The sequence below is a fragment of the Equus asinus genome, chromosome 10 (assembly GCF_041296235.1).
Source record: "Equus asinus isolate D_3611 breed Donkey chromosome 10, EquAss-T2T_v2, whole genome shotgun sequence".
In the NCBI taxonomy this organism is placed as follows: Eukaryota; Metazoa; Chordata; class Mammalia; order Perissodactyla; family Equidae; genus Equus; species Equus asinus.
The window spans coordinates 9624581-9642477 of NC_091799.1; the positions used below are offsets into that span (position 1 = coordinate 9624581).

The following is a 17897-nucleotide window of genomic DNA, read 5'->3' on the forward strand; positions in this document are numbered from 1 at the left end:
TAGACTGCCTTCAGACTTCATCTGCATCATTGGCTCTATTGGGTCTCCACCTGCTGACTTTCAGACTTTAACTGCACCATCAGCTCTCCGAGTTTTAAGCCTGCTAGCCTAAACTGCAGATTTGGACTTGCGGGCCTCCATAATCATATCAGCCAATTCCTAATAATAAATCCTATTGGTTCTATTTATCTGGAGAACCCTGACTGATAAAGATTGCCAACACTAAGATGACAGACATGATAGAAGTATCTGACAAATATTTTAAAGTAGCCATCATAAAATGCTTCAAAGGGTAATTGTGTACCTACTTTAAATACATGAAAAATAGAAAGTCTCAAAAAACAAACAGTATCAGCAGATAAATAAAAGAACCAAATGGAAAATTTAGAAAGAAAAATATAATAATTAAAATTGAGATCTCAATGGAAAGGCACAACAGAGTGGAGGGAATATAGAGGAAAGAATCAGTAAATGGTAAATGAGAACAATATAAATTATCCAATCTGATAAATGAAAAGAAAATAGACACAAAAAAAATAAGGAAAGGGGGCCGGCCCCGTGGTCAAGTGGTTAAGTTCACATGCTCAGCTTCGGTGGCCCAGGGTTCAGATCCTGGGAGCAGACATGGCACCGCTCATTAGGCCATGTTGAGGTCGCATGCCACATGCCACAACTAGAGCGACCCACAACTAAAATATACAACTATGTACTGGGGGGATTTGGGGAGAAAAAAAAAAGCAGGAAAAATAAGAAAAAATTAGAACACAGCCTCAAAAACCTGTGGGACTATAACAGAAGATCTAACATTCATGTCATCAGAGTAGCACAGTACAGGAGAAAGAGGAGAAGACAAAAAGCACTTTTATAAATAATCGTTGAAAACGTCCCAACTTTGGCAGGAAACAAACCTACAGATTCAAGAAGCTGAATGACTACCACATAGGATAAAGCTAAAGAAATCCACAACAAGACATATTATATTCAAACTTAGGAAAACCAAAGATAAATTTAAAATCTTGAAAGTGGAAGAAATGACACCTTACTCAGAGGAAAAATGAAACAAATGATTTCTCATCAGAAATCATGGAGGCCAGAAAAAAGTGGCACATTATTTTTCGGGTGCTGAAAGAAAAGAATTGTCAATCCAGACACCTACACTCAACAAAAATATCCTTCAGGAAAGAAGAAGAAATCAAGACAGTCTCATATTAAAAACTAAGGAAACTAGGAGAATTTGTCACTAGTAGTTCTATCCTAAGAGAATGGCTAATGAAAGTTCTCTAAACAGAAAGGAAATGATTAAAAAAAAAAAAAAAAAGGAATTGTTGACCATTAGGAAGGAAGAAAGAACAATGAAAAGAGTAAAAATAGGGGTAAATAGATTTTCCTTGTCCTTTTGAGTTTTCTAAATTATGTTTGACAGCAGAAGCAAAAATTATAACACACTCTGATGTGGTTCTAAATGTATATAAAGAAAATGTTTAAGATAATTGTATTACAAATTAGGGAGGGTAAAGAGACGTAAAGAAGGTAAGATTTATATACTTCAGTTGAACTGGTAAAACAATGACACCAGTAGACTGGGATAAGTCTGTATCTGGGATATAATATTATATATTACATCTTATATATATATATATATATATATACATATATATATATGTAGTAACACTTACTAAAAGAGCAAACAGAGATATACTCAAAAACACATAGATAAATCAAAATGGAATTCTAAAAAAATTAAAGTAATATACAAGAAGGTAGGAAAAAGAAACAGAGAAACAAAGAAGAAACAGAAGTAAGCAAAAAAATAAAATGGCAGGGGATGGCCTGGTGGTGTAATCGTTAAGTTTGCATGCTCCGCTTTGGCAGCCTGGGGTTTGCAGGTTTGGATCCCAGGTGCAGACTTACACACTGCTCATCAAGTCATGCTGTGGCAGCATCCCACATGTACAATAGAGGAAGATTGGCACAGATGTTAGCTCGGGGACAATCTCTTCAAGCAAAAAGAGGGAGATTGGCAACAGATGTTAGCTCAAGGTCAATCTTCCTCAAGAAAAGAAAGAGGCAGATTTGAGCTCTGATGTATCAATAATTATATTAAACATAAATGGTCTGAATACAAAAATTAAAAGGCAAAGACTGGCATAATGGATTTAAAAAACATGACCTACCTACCTATGTTTTACATACAAGAAATTCACTTCAAATATAACAATTTAGATAGATTGAAAGTAAAATTTGCAAAGAGATACGTTATACAAACATTAAGCAAAAGAAAACTATACTGCCTACATCAGTATCAGATAAAGTAGACATCAGAACAAAAAAAAATTTACCAGAGATGGAGGAACATATATAACGATCAAAGGGTCAATCCATCAAGAAGACATAGCAATTCTAAATGTGTATACACCCAACAACTGAGCCATAAAATATGTAAAGCAAAACTGATAGAACTAAAAGCAGAAATAGACAAATCCACAATAATAGTTGGAAACTTCAACACCTCTCTCAAAAGCTCATAGAATAATTAGACAGAAAATCAGTGAGGACACGAAAGAACTCACCATCAACCAACAGGATTTAATTGATGTTTCTATAAATACTATACAACAATATCACTATACGCATTCTTTTCAAGTGCCTCAAAACATATACTAAGATAGACCATATCCTGAGCCATAAAACAAGCCTCAACAAATTTAAAAGAATTGAAATTCTTTCAAATTCAGCGTATTCTCTAACTACAATGGAATCAAACTAGACATGAATGACAGAAAGATAATAAAAATCTCTCCAAACACAAAGTAAACAAAACAATTCTAAACAACCCATGGGCCAAAAGGAAGTCTCAAGGGAAATTCTTAACTATATTGAATTAAATGAAAATGAAAATACAACATATCAAATTTGAAGGGCACATCTAAAGCAGTGCCCAGAGGGAAATTTATAGCACTAAACACATACATTACAAAAGAGAGAAAGTCTCAAATCAATAATCTAATCTTCCACCTCAAACAGCTAAAAAAAAAAAGAAGGTCAACATAAGCCCAAATCAAGCAGAAGAAAGTAAATAATAAAGAGCAGAAATCAACAAAATTGAAAACAAAAACAATAGAGAAAATCAATTTTTTAAAAAGTTGGTTCTTCGAAAAAAATCAGTTAAATCAATATACCTTTAGCAATACTGTCCCCCCCAAAAAAGAAAGAAGACACAAATTATCAATATCAGGAATGAAACAGGGTGCATTATAACATGCCCATCCCACATGAAAAGGATAATGAGGGAACACTACAAACAACTCTACATACATTTGACAATGTAGATGAAATGAACCAATTTCTCAAAAAACACAAACTATCACAACTCACTCAATATAAAATAGACAAATTTAATAGCCCTAAATTTATAAGGAAAGTGAAATTGTAATTTTAAACTTCACCCAAAAAAGGACAGCCATATTAATCAATGGAATAGAACTGATGATCTAGAAATAAACCCTTACATTTATGATCAATTGATTTTTTTAACAAAAGTGCCAAGACAATTTAATAGGGAAAAGAATAGTCTTTTCAACAAATGGTGCTAGGACAAGTGGATTCCAGATGCAAAAAATGAAATTAGACCCCTACCTCACACCATATACAAAAATTAAATCAAAATCAATCATAGACCTAAATAGAAGAGCAATAACTAGAAAACTCTTAGAAAACATAGGGGTAAATCTTCATGACTTTGGATTAGGTAATGGATTCTTAGATATAGTACCAAAAGCACAAGCAGTGAAAATAAAAATGGAAAAATTGGACTTCATCAAAATAAAAACCTTTTGTACCTCAAGTGATACCATCAAGAAAGTGAAAAGACAACCCACAAATGTGAGAAAGTATTTGCAAATCATATACCTGATAAGGGTCTAGTATCCATTATATAAAGAAATCTTACAGGTCAATAATAAAGCAACAAATAATCCAATTTTTCAACGGGCAAAGGATCTGAATACACATTTCTCCAAAGAAGATATATAAATGGTGTAGTAGTACATAAAAGATATTCAACATCATAAGTCATTAGGGAAATGCACATCAAAGCCAAATGAAATACCACTTCACTTCATGGTTGGTTGGTTAAAATCAAAATTAAATTTTAATTTAATATTACTAGGGTGGCAAAAATTAAAAAGACAGACAAAAGTTGGTGAAGATGTGGAGAATTTGGAACCTTTGTGCATTCCTGATGGGAATGTAAAATGTTGCAACCACTTTGGAAACCAGTTTGGCAGTTCCTCAAAAGGCTAAACATGGAGTTACCATATGACCCAGCAATTCCACTCCTAGGTATACCTAAGAGAAATGACAACATATTCCACACAAAAATTTGCACACAAATGTTCATAGCAGCATTATTCATAATGTAAAAAAGTGGAAACAACCCAAATGTCTATCAAATGATGAAATATAAACAAAATATGGTATACCCACCCAATAGAATCATATTTTATAATAAAATCAATGAAATACTGAAAGTTGCTATGACATGGATGGACCTTAAAAATACATAAGCCCACATATTGTATGACTCCATTTACATGAATGTCTAGAATAGACTAGTATACAGAGACAGAAATATATATTAGTGTTTGCCAGTGGCTGGGGGAAAGGAGGAATGGGGAGTGATTGCTAATGGATACAGGGTTTCTTTTTTGAACAATGAAATCTTCACAAATTAGATAATGGTGGTGATTGCACAACCCTGTGACCATACAAAAACCATTGACCTGTATGCTTTAAAGTGGTGAATTTTATCGTATGTGAATTATGTCCCAACAAAAATGTTATTTGAAAAAAATTCCATAAAAGAAATACCTAGGCCCAGATTATAGAATTCTACCAAACATTTAAAAAGAATTAACACCACTTATTCACAATCTCTTCTGGAAAAGAGAAGAGAAGGAATTACTTCCCAATTAATTCCCAATTAAGCATTTTATAATGCTTGTATTACCCTGATATCAAAATCAAACAAGGACAGCACAAAGAAAGAAAACTACAGACCAAAAGCCCTCATGAATATAGATGCAGGAATCCTTAATAAAATATTAGCAAATCGAATTAAGCAATATATAAAAAGAGTTATATACCATGACCACAAGTGATTTATTCCAGGAATGGAAGGCTGGTTCAATACCCAAAAGTTAATTAGTGTAACCCACCATATTAACCATCTAAGGGAAAAACATCACATAATCATATCAATGTAAAAAAAAAAGCATTTTACAAAATTCAACACATTTATAATAAAAACTCTCAGAAAAGTAGGAATAGGAGAGTTATCCCAACTTGATAAACAATATCTACAAAAAACAACTAATGGTATACTTAATAGTGAAAAACTGAATGCTTTCCCCTTAAGTTTTGGAACATATAAAGTATGTCTACTCTCACCACTCTTATTTAACATAATGTTGGAAGTTTTAGCCAGTGCAATAAGGCAAGAAAAGGAAATAAAAGGCATATGGATCAGAAAGGAAGAAATAAACTGTTCCTGCTTGCAGGTGATGTGTTTGTCTACATAAGAAAACCCAAGGAATTTCCTAGAACTAGCAAGTGAGTTCAGCAAGGTCACAGGATATAACATCAACATACAAAACTCAATTGTATTTCTATATATTAGCAGTGAAAACACAGACACCAAAATTTAACACACAATACCATTTACAATCAAACAAAACATATGCAGGACTTGTATGCTGAAAACTATAAAACGCTAATTAAAGAAGTCAAAGACAATCTAAATAAATAAAGTGATATGCCATGTTCATGGATTGCAAGACTCAACATAGTAAAGATGTTAATTCTTCCAAACTGAATAAAATGCGAGAAACCAGTCTACCTGGTTTAAAAGATTTATTACATAACTACAGTAATGAAGATTGTGTGGTACTGGCAGGGGGATAGACACATAGATCATTGGAACAGAAACAGACCCAACAAATATGCCCAACTGATTTTTGGCAAAGGTGCAAAAACAATTCAATGGAGGAAATATACCCTTTTCAACAAGCAATAGTAGAGCAATTGGACATCTATAGACAGAAGGAAGGAAGGAAGGGAGGGAGGGAGGCACAGACAGATAGAGGGAGAGAAGACGAGTGGAAGAAAGAAAAGAAGAACCTTAACCTAAACTTCACAATTTATACAAAAATTAACTCAAAATGGATCACAGACTTACTTGCTAAACGTAAAACAATAAAACTTTTAGAAAAAAACACAATAGAAAATCTTCAGGATTTAGGACTAGGCAAAGAGTTCTTAGACAACACCAAAAGCCCAATCCACAAAAGGAAAAATTGATAAACTGGACTTTATCAAAATTTAAAATGCTTGTTCTGGGAAAGTCTAGGCAAAGAGTATGAAAAGATAAGTTACTGACTAGGAAAAAATATTTTCAAACCAAATAACTGACAAAGAACTAGTATCTAGAATATATAAAAACTCCTAAGCAAAAGGACAATCCAAACAGACCATGGGCAAAAGATATCAAGAGAATTTCACTGAAGAAGAAATACAAATGGGAAATGAATATGAAAAGCTGCTTAACATCATGAGCCGTTAGGAAGTGCAGATTAAAACCACAATGATATATCAATACACACTTATCAGAATGGCTAAAGTAAAAACAGTGACACCACCAAATACTGGCAAGAATGCAGAAAAACTACATTATTCACACACTGGCTGGTGGGATTGTGCAAGGATACAGCCCTCTGGAGAAGTTCGAGTTTCTTAAAAACTAAACACGTAACTACTACACAGACAGGAAATCACACTCTTTGGCATTTATTCCAGAGAAATGAAAACTTATGTTTGCACAAAAACCTGTACACAAATGTGTAGAGAAACTTTATCATAAAAGCCCCAAACTGCAAATAATCCAGATGTCCTTTAACAGGTGGATGTTAAGCAAACTGTATACCATGGAAGATTGCTCAGCAACAAAAAGGAACAACTACTTACACACACAACAATCAGGATGAATCTTCAGAGAATTATGCTGAGTGAAAGTAGCCAAAACCAAAGAGTCATACAGTATGGTTTCATCCACACAACAGTGTGGAAATGGTAACGGATAAGTGGTTACCAGGGACTGAGGAGGTGTAAGGGCAAGAGAGAAGTGGGTGTGGCTATAAAAGAGCAACAAGAGGGATCCTCGTGGGGATGGAACGTTCTGTATCTTGACTGCATCTCTGTCAACATCCCAGTCGTGATATATGTCAGTTTTGCAGGTTGCACCCTTAGAGGAAACTGGGTAAAGGAAGCATGTGATCTCTCTGTATTATTTCGTACAACTGTGTGTGAACCTACAATTATCTCAAACAAAAAGTTTAATTTAAAAGACGCCAATTCTCTTGTCTCCCTGCAGTTACCGCTGATTGCCCTGCTCCACTCCATAGGGAAAATCCTTGGAAGAGCGGACTATACTTGCCATCCTCACTTCCATGCCTCCTTCCTGTAGCCTACAAATTCCATGGTTTTAACCCCACCACCGAAACTGCTCTTGTCAAGTTTACCAACATCTTCCCTCCTCTCAGCAACATCTGACCTGGTTGGTCACTTTCTTTGCTTTGCTTCCAAGACAGAGCATGCTCATGGTGTTATTCCTACCCCCTCCCCTCCTTAAAGGCTCCACCTTGGTCTCTCTTGCTAGCTCCTTCTTTCCCACTTGGTTCGGAATGTTGGAATCCCCCTGACAGCCAAAGGCTCAAAGAAGGCTGAGTCTTTGGCCTTCTTCACTTCTCCATCTACGCTCACTACCCAGGCGATCTCATCTTCTCCCATAATTTTAAACACTATCCATGACTTCAAACATACACCCTTACCCTGCTGTTCCCTCTGAACTCCCTCTCATATACCCAGCTGTAGACTCAGCATCTCCACTTGGATGGAAATAGTTATCTAAAGCTTACAGGGCCAAACCAGAATTCGGGTTCCACCACTACTCTCCACCAACACAAAACTAAGCAAATGTCTTGCTCCCAATTCTCCTCTTCTCAGTAAAAGGTACCACTGTTCCCAGTGGTTCAAGTCACATCATCTTTGATTCTTCTTTCTCTCATGTTGCACATCCAAAGAGCAAGTCCCGTCATTCCTAATTTCAAAATATAGCCTTTGCACCTCTATATCTGAACACTCCTTCCTCAGATTTTTATGTAACTAGTACAAGGAACATATGCAAAATCACATGTATATAATCATAAACCAATATTATTTACCTCCTACTGTCCCTTTGAACATAGTCATGCTCTTGGATGAAAATCTGGATAAGTCTTATGACTTTTCTGATAACTCCTGGGTAATAGAAAGTTCTACAATCAGGTCACATAGAAAACACGGTCTCAATTCAGTAATTAAGTGTCCAATCCCAGCTGGTAATAAAACAGGTTTAACATGCTTTACACTGAGAGTATCAACTCTCCTTAGCTGGCCTGCCACAGCTGGCTGCTTGCAGTGGGAGAAGAAGGCACGGCCCCTCTCTGCCCCTACACGCCTCACGTTGTTCCTCCTTCCTCAGCTTGCTGTCCGGTTGCTGACCCCAACACTCTCAAAGCAGGAGAAGGAGGAGCAAGGAGGCAGGCAAGTTCTTCCTTGCATGGTGCTGTCCTGAGATAATCTCATCTCTCTGGGCCTGACAGGAATTTACTGCTGATTCGTCTCTCACCAGGCACTTCTGCGGGTTCTTCCAAGACCCCATTTGACTTCACTTACTTTTCAACATAGGCTAGCCATTTCTCCTCCAGCTGGAGAACTGCCCCCTGCCACACCCACCACAGCCAGCTTTTCAGCAGTCCACTCTGAACAGATGTTCTCTGTTGAGACCCCATCATTCCCCCTCATCAGAATTTAAAAAGGTTCCTGGCTGACCCACCCTCCCCTGGCAACAGCTTGTCCACAAGAGACGCTCAAACCCCCGCCCCTGCTCCTGGCATGAGTGTGCTGCATCACTCCCCTCCTCCACTGCTGTAGGCCAGTGGCTCCTGCCCTTGAGTCCCAGGCACCATCGCGTGGGCCTCCACACTCCAAGAGCATGGGGCTGAGGGACCACGAGAGCCCCTCTCACTGGGTTACAGGTGAGGGGCAGGCTCTCCCTCCAAAGAATCCTCTTCAAAAATCCTGTCTGATCTGTGACAACCAACTCTGCCGTCCCTCGGTGTGGAGGGTGGATCCAGTCAGTTCTTGGCCACCTGCTCTGGACAGCAGCCTCACAGCTCATCGCCATCACTGCGTCCTGGTGCCTCGTCCACCTTGCAAGGCGCCACCCCGTGGCGTGCACACGTCTGGCTTCCAGACTTCACTAGGCTGTCCTTTCCAAGACCCTCTACTTGTCACTCCCTGCCCCGCATCCTCCTCTGTTTTCTTCATAGTGCTTGGCATTATTGGGCCCTTATTCACTGACCACCTCCTGCTCACCACGGTACCTGCAGTGTCTCAGGGGGTGCCCAGCACCCAGTGGGTCCCCTGGAAATATGTGTTGGATGAAGCCTTTGTGGCCCTTGCAGATCAGTGCCTCCTGCTCTGGGATCTGGTTCCTGCCTACCCCCTCCCCCAACGGGCACAGATCCACCAATCTGAGTCACCTGGGCCACTGGCCAGGCCCCATTGGGCACTGAGGACTGTAGAGACCTGCTTACACAGGCCTTCATTCTGGTGGGGCTGGCAGGGATGTGGCCAGCTCAGAGCTATTTTTAGAGTTTGTCTCTGTGGAAATTGTTCCTTGATCATCAGCAGAGAGAGAACAGCCGAGCTCCTTTCATTGCCTTTGTCCCCATTCCTCTTTCCCTCGATCAAACAGAGCCTATCATCAGGCACGACTCCCACTCCAAGGAGGAATCTGGTTCAATGGACCTTGGACAAGCTTTTCCTTAACTCCTCAGCTGCTAACTGCCTGCTCAATGAGCATTTTGTTTTTTTCTCCCCAAAGCCTCCCAGTACATAGTTGTATATCCTAGTTGCAGCTTCTTCTAGTTCCTCTAAGTAGGACACCGTCTCAGCATGGCTTGATGAGCAGTGCTAGGTCCATGCCCAGGATCTGAACTGGTGAACCCCAGGTGTGGACACTTAACCACTCAGCCATGGGCCCAGCTTCAATGAGCATTTACCAAGCACCTACTGGATGCCCAGTTCTAAGACTCTCCTGGATCTCCATGAACCCTTAGAGGAGGCACAGAGCAAAGGGTTCCAGTCTGTCCCTTTCCTCTGTCCACTGTCATGCTACCAGCTGCTAGAAGCTGGGGAGCACACGGCTCCAGGGGCTTGAAGCCCAAGCCCCACCCTCAGTGCACAAGTGATAAGTTCAAAGAGAAGTACCTTGTGCTCCAGGGTCCCCCACCCACAGCACCCAAGCAGAACACACCCTCTAGCTACCCAAAACATAGCAATCCAGCAGCCATACCCTCCCAGCCAAGCCTTCCAAGACCCCTGGCTCATGTGCATCTTGTTTCTCTACCTCCCAAAGTCCCTGAGGGATGAATTTAATTGTTCTCATGGCCAGTGGCTCCCAGGGCTCCAGGGCGTAGAAGGTAGCTGGGGGTGGGAGGAGTTGCCACGTAAAAAAAGAGACAGCAGTCTGCTCATGAGTTGATTGTAGAGTCCACCAAGAGGAGCCTCAGGTAGAGGGCTGGTGGGAGGGAGATGAGTCACTAGGCAACCCCTAAGGGCCTTTTACTCAACTTCTGTCATGGTCACCAAACCTAGACTGCCCTGCACCACTGAGATGGACTGGCATTCTGATGAGAGTGAGAAGATCAAATAGTAGCAGAACCAGAGGAAAGAGTACCAGACAGACTCAGGGAGAAGGAAACAAACGTAGAAAACACAAGCTCCCACCCCAAGCATCCCTGCGTAACCAGAGAAGTTTCCCTGAGCCTCAGTTCAGCGTGGCCCTACACCCCTACCTGCTCCTCCCTATCTTCACCAGACAGTCTAGGGACAATGAGAGGCCCAGAAAGCCTCACCATCGCTTACTCCATCCAGAAACCCCAGCAGGGATGGCATAGTTATTAGTTAACGGCAAGCTGCCTACAAGTCTTAGGGCCCAGAGCAAATTAATTAGCTTCTCCATGCCTCAGTTTTATCATCTGTACAATGGGATTCTTGAGATAATTCTACAAGATAACAGGACTAAAACACTTCACATAGCAGTGAGCCTCAGTTATTGGTGCTGTTGCCACCTTCACCATCAGCAAAAGTAGCATCTTCTCTGGAATTCTCTTTTCTGACCTCTACTACCCAGCCCTCAGTTTCACTTTCACAAGAGAAGCTGTCCTGGAGATTCCAGGACCCAGATCAAGAGTTCAAGTTGAGATCAATCATAGTGGACCCCTTGGTGGGGCCATCTGAGGGAAGGGGTCTGTATTTCAACCTAGGGTGGAGGAAGGAGCCTGGGGCTGGGCAGAGGTTCTTAGGTCAGAAGCACTACCCCAGATGGGACCCCAAAAGCTCCAGGGCCCACTCCCCATCCCAGAGCCAAGATACAACTCACATTGTAGAGGATGTCAGTCCAGCCCTCCATGGTGATGCACTGGAACACCGTCAAGATGGCAAAGAGGATGTTGTCAAAGTTGGTGATGCCAAAGTTGGGTCCTGGCCAGTACTCCCGGCACTCAGTGTCGCCCTCACACAGCCGGGCTGGGGCCTCCTTGCCACAGGGGAAGTCACCCACTGGGTCTGCATCTGAGAGGAAGAGAATGAAGCACAGACCCTGAGCTAAGAAACACCAAGTTCTCCAACCCTTGCTGGGATTCCTGGGCCCTGAAGACCTCATCACAGGTGGGCAGGAATCAGGCACCAACTGAAGCCCTCCCTCAACTTCCCGCCACTCCTCCTTGCACCTGCACCAGCTCTCTCCTCTGGCCTACAGTCTGCCTCCACCTGAGTTCACACCTACCCTGACCCTACTGGTCAACCTCTCCCTCTCTACTGGAACCTACCTATCATCACTTAAACATGCTCAGGACTCATTCATCTTAAAGTAAAAAACAACAAACTCCTAACCTCCAATTCTTTCTACCACTACCACCTGACTTCTTTCCCTCACAGCCAAATTGCCACCAAGATTCTCCTGACATGCAGATCTGCTTGTCACTCTGGAGCTAATACCAAGCTGGACTCAGCCACCTCAGTCCCAGTGCTCGTCAACCTTCGCAGGTTGACCCGGAGCCCACCCAACGTGTGCTCAGAGGATGGCTGGGCGCCTCGGGGCCCTTACAGAGTGGATGTGCTCCTGCTGGCCTGCAGCCTAGCAGGCAGCCAAGGACCACACAGAGGGATGTTAAAGACACACCAGAAAAATAGTGCTAATCTCTGCAACAAGATCACATGTTTAAACAAACAGCATGTTTATCCATTCCACTCCCAAAATCTTAGTGAAAGGGCAGAAAAAAACTATTTAAAAAAAAAATGTATAACAACACATGGAAATCCCGCCTATAAACATAGGAGAAATTTTGAGGAGTTGCTAGGGTGGAAAGCAAATCCTCCAAGGTTTAGAAGAAAAAACTGAGCAGACGAGTTTACTCCTCTCCCTCCAAACATCTCAAAAAATGCTCACAGAGAAGACTAGTAAGTGATTGTTTGTCTATTTGTAGACAATGGTATTCTCTGTGAACGATGCTAGTTTTATTTCCTTCCTTCCCATTCTCGATAGAGTTTTTCTACCTTTTCTTGTCTCCTGGCACCGGCTGTGACTACCAATGCTATGTGAACTAGAAGTGACCATGAGTGCCTTAATTTTGTTCTTGACTTTAAAGGGAAAGTTCTCAAGACCTACAACAAAGTATGTTTGCAGGAAATTTTAGCGAATTTATGAAAATTCCCTTTTATTTCTAGTTTGATAAGAGATTTTCTTAATCATGAATGATTTAAATTTTACTAAAAGCTTTTTCTGCATCTAGTGAGATGACCATATGAGTTTTCTCCTTTAATATGTTTGTAACTCAAGCCACAAACCTTAGAGTCACCCTTAACTCTTCTCTTTCTGTTACACCCCACATACAAGCTCCCAGAAAACCCTGTTGGCCCAGCAGGCCTTGCTGCAAAATATAACCAGAACTTAACTGTTCTAACCATCTCTACCAAAACAGCCTGGCCCCCGCCACCACCGCCTCTTCTGGACTGAGATATCGCTCTCCAAGTCAACCCTGTTCTGCCTTCACCTCCCCAGAGCAGCAGAACTGTCACATGACATCACTCCTCACTCAAAGCCCTCTGCTGTCTTTTTTTTTTTTTTTTTTTTTTGAAGATTGGCACCTGAGCTAACATCTGTTGCCAATCTTTCTTTTTTTCTTCTTCTTCTCCCTGGAGCCCCCCGGTACATAGTTGTATATTGTAGTTGTGGTCCTTCTGGTTGTGCTATGTGGGACACCACCTCAGCATGGCCTGATGAGCGGTGCTACGTCCATGCCCAGGATCTGAACCAGTGAAACCCCAGGCTGTCGAAGCGGAGCATGTGAACTTAACCAATTGGCCACAAGGCCAACCCCACTGCCATCTTCCCATTTCTCTCAGAATAAGACGTAGAGTTCCGACCATCCACCTAACCCACATAATGTCCACTTCTTCCTCGCTGTTCCTCACTCCAGCCTCATGCACTCACTGTTTCTTATAACTGAAGCTCTCTGGGGAGGCGGGCACACGTTCTGCCTGTCACTGCATTCAGACTGCTGTACACTGTCACCCTAGCAGAGAGGCCTCCCTGGCCACTCTCTATGAGGTGGGCACCCAATTACTGTTTCAAACACCCTTCTTGTTTCCTTCCTAGAAGTTACTACCATCTGTAATGAGTTCACGTGCATGTTAGTTTATGTATTTGTATTTATCAGGTGATTGTCTGTCTCCTCGGAACCTCCACTTCGTGTCTGGCACCTAGAAAGCCCCCAGCACCCGGAACAGTGTCTCTCTCCTGAAGGAGGGAATCTGTGGTCCTCCTTGATCCAAGGGTGCTGCCTGGGGCCAGCCCAGTGGCGCAGCAGTTAAGTTCGCACGTTCCGCTTCTCGGCGGCCCGGGGTTCGCTGGTTCGGATCCCGGGTGCAGACATGGCACCGCTTGGCAGCCATGCTGTGGTAGGTGTCCCACATATAAAGTAGAAGAAGATGGGCACGGATGTTGGCTCAGGGCCAGGCTTCCTCAGCAAAAAGAGGAGGACTGGCAGTAGTTAGCTGAGGGCTAATCTTCCTCAAAAAAAAAAAACAAAAGGGTGCTGCCAGGCCTCACCTGTGCTGTTGGAGAAACAGGCCTTGTGGAATTTGCCCATGTAGAACTCGAGGCCGATGATGGCGAACATGAGGATGGCGAAGAAGAGAAGCAGCCCGATCTGCAGGAGCGGAACCATGGCCTTCATGATGGACTTGAGCACCACCTGCAGACCTGGGGCCAGGGCAGGCAAAGCAGGGCAGGTCAGGGAGCAGGGTGGGCAGCGCAGGGCATGGGGCAGGGGTGTGGACAGAGTAGCAAGAGCCGGGCGGGGTGGGGCTGAGAGTCCTGAGGCACGGTGCTCACAGTGAGTGTTTATGGGGCCACAGAACAGAGGGGACCCTCGAAGTAGGAGACACAGCAGGCAGCAGTGGGGAGACTTGAAATCCTGGGGAAGGAGGGCAGAAGAGTGCAAGCTCGTATGGGGCAGAGCTGAGAGTCCTCGGGTGGGGGACAAAGCATAGGGTGGTGGGGGGAGGTGGACTGAGCAGTGTCCCAAAGGAGGGGGAGGAGCAGGGTGTGGGGGTGTCAGAACATGAAGTTCAGGTGGAAAGTGTGGGCCGGTGAGATCTGTGGATCTGTGGGGGGCCCAGAGTAAAGGAAGAGCAGAGAGTCCTGAGAGGGAAGATGAGGGAATCCTGAGAGGGAAAAGCAGAACATTCTGGAAGTTAAGAACAGAGAATCCTGGGAGAGAAGAGAAGGGGATACTGGGAGGGAAGAGTAGGGAATGCTGGGAACAATGTCCAGGGGATCCTGGGAGAGAACAGCAGGGAATGCTGGGAGGGAAGAGCAGGGGATCATGGGAGGGAAGAGCAGGGAATGCTGGGAACTAAGAGCAGGGGATCCTGGCAGGGAATAGCAGGGAATGCTGGGAGGGAAGAGCAGGGGATCCTGGGAGGGAAGAGCAGGGGATCACGGGAAGGAAGAGCAGGGAATGCTGGGAATGATGAGCAGGGCATCCTGGGAGGGAAGTCCAGGGATTCCTGACAGAACTAACCCCTCAGGGAAAGTGAAGCAAGGGACCTGCCCCCAGGGAGGACTCCACCGCTGACCACAGAGCACGAGCGTCTCCAGCCCAGGAGCAGGGGCTGCAGGGGATGAGCCCCCTGACCCCCGCTCCCAGTCTGGCCTGGCCCTTGGACACAGGCCTGAGCCTTTGCCTGGCAGGGTCTCAGGGAAGAACAGGGAGCCAATCAAGGGTTTTCCCTTTCATGGTCTCAGGGGGCACATCCCTAGGTCCCTGCCCACCCAGGCCCTGAGGGATCCCTAAAACCACACTCCCCCTGGCCTAGAGGGAAGGGCAGGGTGGTCACTGGCTCCCAAGGCAAGCCTGCCCCTCCTCCCGCCACGCGTGGCTCCAGCCGCCCATCTGGGAGCAGGTCTTAACTGGCCCTCAGCTCCCAAGGGCCCTGCAGAGCCCAAACCAGGACGGGTGGTCTCCTCCGGCCCTTGAACATATTTGCAGGCATCACGCCTGCCACCTCGGCCAAGCTCACATCTGTCCTTCAGCCACAGAGGAAGCACAGAGCTGGAGACAAAGCAGAGGGTGTGAGGAGGAGCAGAGCTTCCACCCAGAGAGGCGAGTCAGGGAAAATAAGAGGGCCGCCCTCTGGGCTTTCCAAGGGAGCGGGACAGACTGGGAGAGGCCTGCTCCGCCCTTCCTCACATCTGGTTCCCTGGGTCAAGAGCAGCAAGCTCAGAGTCACCCAAGCAAAGGACCCACTGGTTAGGGCTGAACAGTGGCCGTGGCCATGGCCTTGGCCATGGCGAGGGGGCGGGGAGGAGGTCAGTGTTCCAAGTAGGCCTGGGCCTGACTGCTTGTGCCAGACTCACTCGGAATCCCAGACACCAGCTTCAGGGGCCTAAGCACACGAACAGCCCGCAGAGTTCGCAGGTCAAAGTCAGTGCCAGCCGTGGCAAGGATCCTGGCAGGAACAAAGAGAAGGAGGGAGGTAAGGGCTTTCACACCGAGTTGAGAAGAGAACACACCCCACTCACCACCCATGTCCTTTCTCCCAAGAGCAGTGACATCTTTGTCCCCCACTGTCCGAGCACAGGACTGGCACACGGTGTGGGGCTTGCCAGGCAGGGGGAGGCAGGAGCTGAATTCAGACATCCTCACCAGGAACGTCAGCCATGCCTTTTACCAGCATGACCGCCCTCCAGTTCAAAGGCATCACCCCTGCGATGACACTTGGTCTCTGGCCCCTTTTGGCCTGGCCTCCAACTGAGTCCAAGCCTGAACCATGTCCCCAAACCAAGCCCAGTTGTACTTAAAGCTGCCTCAGGAGAGGTGGTGATGAGTGAGAGCGAGAGTAAAGTGGAGCTTGAGAGACTCCCGGACAGGCACCACATATCACCTTCTTCACGCTATCTCAAGAGAACGTGGGAATGAGGGGTGGGGAAGGTGGAATAGCGGGTTCAGAGACTCAGAAAAACTCTAACAATCAGTTCTATTAGCATAAAAACATATTCCAGTGTCTCCCATTTTAAAAACAAAAGATCCTACATCCGCCTCTGACCATAACACACTTCTCTGCGCCCTTCGCACCAAAACTCAATGAAAGTGTCAATCTTTGGTCCCTGCTGCCTAACCTTTCCACCTCTGTTCACCTTTGTCCACCTAGATCCCCAACCCCACCGTTCCACTGAAATGCTGTGTCAGGTCTTCCTCTTGCCAATTCCAATGGTTACGTCTCTTTCTTTAAATGGCTTCTTCTCTTGTCCTTTGGTCAACTCTCTTGTTTTCCTCTTAACTCTCTGGGAGCCCCTTCTAGGTCTTGTTTGCCAGCTTTGCCTCCTCTACCAGACTCAAGAATTGGATGCCCCAGGGCTCACTCCAAATAGGATCTACCCAATAGCTTTGAATACCACTGTATGCTTATTACTCCAAAATTGACATCTTTAACTCAAACATGGAATTCTGGGCTCATATATCCCACTGCTTTTTTAACATTTCCACTTGGAAATCAAAAAAAAGCACATCAAACATTACACAACTAAAGAACTCTTTTTAAAATTTTACATACTAAAACGTACTTTTTTTTTAAGTTCAGAGTTGTTACATCACAGTGACTAAAGAACTCTGGATTCTTACTCCCAATCTTGCTCCTTCTCCAGTGTTCGCCCCTCTCAGTGAGCAGTGCTAGTTGACTGTGATTTAAGGCAACACCAAGTCTTCACCCCTGACTCCTCTCTCTCACACTCCACATCCAATTCACCAATCACCCTATGGGCTCTACCTTTAACATGCATCCTGGACTCCTGGTGAAGAAGGCTTTGTGCTCTCCTGCTCTAATATATGGCAGTGAGGAATAAAATTTGAGATGGAGCTCGGGTCAAAAATAAGATAAAACTCTCAGGGGAGAAAAAAAGAAGAGCAACAAGAAAACCTATTCAAACCAAAATTCTATAGCACATGAGGAAGTCCAAGACTAAGAAAAACCTTCAACTATTGGAAACAACTATCAGAAGATTAATTTTGTTCAGATGAAATCAACAAATTATGAAACAAAAACAGACAGAAACAGGTAGGAACTTTAAAAACTAGCTAGAAGTCTAAGAAATAAACAAATAGTTACTGAAATAGTATCAACAGTAATGATGACTCACACTCTAGGCTGGAGACATGGTTTGAGATTATTAA

The 17897-nt window shown here is 43.9% G+C and overlaps 1 protein-coding gene across 9 annotated transcripts in view; it reads right to left on the bottom strand.

Annotated features, from left to right (window-relative positions):
- Nucleotides 1-17897, bottom strand: part of CACNA1B (calcium voltage-gated channel subunit alpha1 B) — a 198276-nt gene that overhangs the window by 142303 nt on the left and 38076 nt on the right. For all 9 annotated transcript variants that reach the window (XM_070518200.1, XM_070518198.1, XM_044778229.2 and 6 more), the window contains exons 4-6: nt 16085-16176; nt 14273-14425; nt 11543-11733 (exon numbers count right to left, since the gene is read on the bottom strand). In XM_070518200.1, the coding sequence (XP_070374301.1) occupies nt 11543-11733; nt 14273-14425; nt 16085-16176 (436 nt within the window). The remainder of the gene's footprint in view (nt 1-11542; nt 11734-14272; nt 14426-16084; nt 16177-17897) is intronic.